The sequence below is a fragment of the Myotis lucifugus genome, unplaced genomic scaffold (assembly GCF_000147115.1).
Source record: "Myotis lucifugus unplaced genomic scaffold, Myoluc2.0 scaffold_522, whole genome shotgun sequence".
NCBI classification, from domain to species: Eukaryota; Metazoa; Chordata; class Mammalia; order Chiroptera; family Vespertilionidae; genus Myotis; species Myotis lucifugus.
The window spans coordinates 136,302-140,565 of NW_005871570.1; the positions used below are offsets into that span (position 1 = coordinate 136,302).

Here is a 4,264-nt window from a genome sequence, read left to right on the forward strand (position 1 = left end):
GACTCATGTTCGAATTAGGAAGGAGGTGAGAGAATCGGTAGTCTACAAGGAGGACTCCAGAGAGAAGGGGCCATTGGCACTGTGCCTCAAAGGTCTGGAGATGCAACATGGGACGAGAGGGAGGAGGGGGGCACTCCTGGATCAAGGAAACAGGACCAAGGCATGACCTATTACTACTATGTGTTTGGCATATCCAATGCTTAAGTGTATGTGCATACATCTTCTAAAAACTATACATCTTGCCCTAACCGGTTTGGCTCAGTGGATAGAGCGTTAGCCTGTGGACTCAAGGGTCCCAGGTTCGATTCCGGTCAAGGGCGTGTACCTTGGTTGCGGGCACATACCCAGTAGGGAGTGTGCAGGAGGCAGCTGATCAATGTTTCCTCTCATCGATGTTTCTAACTCTCTATCCCTTTCCCTTCTTCTCTGTAAAAAATCAATAAAATATATTTTAAAAAACAAACAAAAAAACTATACATCTATAAAGTGTCTTCAGGCACGAAGTTTTACAAGTTAATCATTACTGTAGCTTTTAGTTTTAAAACAAATAGAAGAATGAGTGTCTTGGGAAGTTCAAGTCTTCCCCATGGACCCCGTAGGACAGAGGACCCCATAGAACAGAACTGAACTTGATCATTTGAGCCTGGTTCCCCTGGCCTGAATGGCACTTTCTTCTCAGAGGAAAAATGTTCTGTGAGCAATAGGGTCTCTTTCAAGATTTTTGAAAAAAAGAGGAAGCATCCAATTTTATCTTGAAAGTAAGTAATCTAAAGATCATTTTGTTCTCTTCAAGGATCAACAAGAAAAACAAAGAGAACTGCCCTGACCGGTTTGGCTCAGTGGATAGAGCGTCGGCCTGCAGACTGAAGGGTCCCGGGTTCGATTCCGGTCAAGGGCATGTACCTTGGTTGTGGGCACATCCCCAGTGGGGGGTGTGCAGGAGGCAGCTGATCAATGTTTCTTTCTCATCGATGTTTCTAACTCTCTATCCCTCTCCTCTCCTCTCTGTAAAAAATCAATAAAATATATAAAAAAAGAAAGAAAAACAAAGAGAACTTACATAACTCCATATTAAGTCATCCAAACATCTATGTAAAATGTTCTGTCACCTCCTATAAAAGGGTCATGAAAGCCAATGGGGAAAGTTGAGTCACACATACACACAGAAAAAGCAAATGCCTCCTTCAGGGTCTGCATTGCCCAGTCCACCCACTCATCACACACCACACTCTAGACCTCTTGTGTTTTGAGGGCCAGTTTCTTCTGTTAGTAACTGAGCCAATGCCAATCCTCCCGGTTTCTGCCAACCTAAACTTCTCCACTGAATGAAGCAATGAACAAGCCAAAAAGAACAAAGACCAACCCTTTGGCCTTGTGGGGCCCACCCGGTGCCCTCTCACTGCTCGAGGGCCCATCCGGTGCCCTCTCACGGCTGCGTGTACAGTAGTCCTATCCCTAGCAAAGGTGCTCTACTTGCTCCAAGGGACCATTCAGGAAAGAAGTACAGTATCCAGAAACTGAGCATTTCTGAGTCCTGGGATGGAGCTTTCAGAGCAGATCCAGTTCAGTCTCCTCTGGGATTTCCTGGGTGTTTCCCAGGCCCTTTGCGTGGTCTGTGAGGTCACGACTGTTTTCATGACAATACTAAGACATTCGGTGCCACGGCCACTCTCACGTTCACGTGTGAACAGGGACTTTTCCGCTGCACACTGGGGAGGGTTTTGGAACTCAGTGGGCCAGTGGTTTCCAAGGGATTGATGTGTCAGGGCAAAAAGAGCCATTCAAAGGGCCCGATGGACAATGGATTTTAACATAACAGACCGTGAGGGCTTCTTTGTATAGTTTCAGATTCCACAGCGCAACTGACCTTCCAGAAGCCACTACTTGTCAGGTGTGGGTAGAGTATCAGAGAATGCCCATGGGTATCTGGAAAGCCTACGCCTGCTCCTCACTGCTTCAGCATATCTCTGTGAAGTCAGATTTTCTTTGTAAAATGTAAACAAAGCAATCTATCACAACAGACGGGATACAGAGGAGATGAGGGTCTGGCAGGAGACCGAAGAGAGCTGCATAAACATAAAACAGTATCACCCTTCTTGCTCATTTGTTTCTGGTTAAGATGTAGGCATTTTTTATAAAAATATATTGATCTCTATTAACATGTCAGGGGTTATTATTATTATTTTTGAATATTGAAAAATAAACACATATTTAATTCTAATTTCAAGCATGATAAGTCTTGATAGATATAACCCACATACACAAAGGCCTTTGGAGTCCTCCAGGATCTGTAAGAGTGTTTGAGGTACGGAAGCCATAGGGATTGGAAACCACTAATCTGGTCAAATCATCTCGTTCGACGGGCAGAAAGCAGCCTGGAAATCTCAGTGACTTGTGCAAGGCGATGCCAACGTTGTGGCAAAGTCAGGGTTGTGGGCAGAGGTTTTGATTCTTAGTCCAGTGTTCTTTCCCTTAGATTATGTAGCTGGGAGTTTCGACTATTTTAATTGGGGCGTTTCATTGCATCTATGTTTCAGTAAGGCTGTCTCTACCGGGCCAACCTCAGGTGGTTTTGGTGACATTGGCACACACCAGGGTTATCTTCAGATGGGTTATTTCTAGCGTTGACACTGGCACGTGGGAGTGGATCCTCAATAGAACTTAAAAAAATTTATCTGACAAAAAAAAAAAAAGATAAAAATTTATTTGAACAGTATATTCTGATTGTGATTGAGGGTAGTTATTTCTTTAATTCTGTTGGATTTAATGTTGATTTAATGTTTAACTAGAAAAATATTTTAAGACCTATCATAGAAAGTTATGTTTAAAAATATGGACTGCCTTTTCCCCGCCCCCTCAAAAAAAAAAAAAAAAAAGAGAATACGACTGACCAAAGGGACTCCCCATGATGTGTTCACCTTACAATGAAAAGGAGGTAAAGGTTATTTCCGTTTGCTTTGGCTCCCAGGCAGCTCAGGACAACTTTAGTGACTGTCCAGCCCCCATGGCAGCCACCTCTGTCCTCTCTTTTCCATATAGTTTATACTGCTCTGGACCCTGATTTTTATTCATGTCTCTGGAATTATATATTTCTGGTGAGCAATCTCACTTTCTTCTGTGGGTCTGGACAGTACAAATAAAGACATAGCTAGAAGCTGAATGAAGGTTTCCCACTACGGCCACGGCCACTCTGGGTTTGGGGAGGTAGTACTCCTGCAATGTGATTGAAGGAAAAATGAAAGCAGACCTGGAACGGAGAGGCGTGGCCATTCCCTCAGAATGTTTCTCTTTTCTTCTTTAGTTGTGGGGGAATTGCTCGTTCACGCTGACAGTCTCGTAGTCATTGAGGATGAACCTTGTAATGTGACTTGCCGTGCGGTGGGCTGGAACCCGCTCCCGGAACTTTCCTGGGAGCTCTGCGTCCCCGTGAGCGATTCAAGCTTTCGCTCCGTTCTGGAGCCGGACGACCCTACAAGTGTCCTGAGCATCCTGACTCTGACGCCGACAGGCAGTGGGAACCTGACTTGCGTGGCTAAGATGAAGGGGCTGCAGGCCCGCCATTCTTTCATGATAAGCCTTACTGTGGCTCCGCCTCACTCGGGTAAGTGAAGACTCTCTGCTTTATGTAAAGCAGGTTATTATTGCATACTTATATTTTATATGCCCTGCTGCCTAACCTCGATGTTTAGGGATCTTGATTTCAGGGAGCAATGGAGACAAATTACTTAGAGAGTGTCAGCTTAATGACCCTGCAATGTTACTGGATTTTAAAATCCCATCTTTCAAGTATCCACTTACAGATGAAACATCATTAAGAATCTCGACAGTTAGTAACACGAAACGGCATCAAGTTCAGAGATGAATACTTGAATTCAACGTTTCCCCCCAGTTTTTACCCTTTGTTCATGTTTGATCCCATCCCTGGGCCCGTAGGAAGCAAGCTCTTCTAACATTACAGGAGGGTGCCCAGTGCTCTCAGATTCCTCCCAATCTTAGTGGGATTATAAGGTTGCATTTTTTAAATCTTTATTATTGAAAGCATTACATATGTCCCCCTTTCCCCTGATTCATCCTTTCTAGCCCCCTACCCCAGGCCTTCACCACCCCATTTTCTGTGTCCATGGGTTATGCATGTATACGCATACAAGTTCTTTGGTTGATCTCTTCCCACCCCCGCCCCCCGCCCCCCACTCCCGTCTTCCCTCTGAGATTCTGTACTATGGCTCTGGAATATGTTATATTTTAAAAAGCTATAAACAAATGA

General features: G+C 44.5%; 1 protein-coding gene across 1 annotated transcript in view; it reads left to right on the forward strand.

Moving 5' to 3' along the window:
* The first annotated feature begins 3,159 nt into the window (after positions 1 to 3,159).
* Positions 3,160 to 4,264, forward strand: part of IGSF5 (immunoglobulin superfamily member 5) — a 22,764-nt gene continuing 21,659 nt past the window's right edge. The window contains exons 1-2 of the mRNA XM_023745197.1: positions 3,160 to 3,220; positions 3,302 to 3,601. Of these exons, the coding sequence (XP_023600965.1) occupies positions 3,160 to 3,220; positions 3,302 to 3,601 (361 nt within the window). The remainder of the gene's footprint in view (positions 3,221 to 3,301; positions 3,602 to 4,264) is intronic.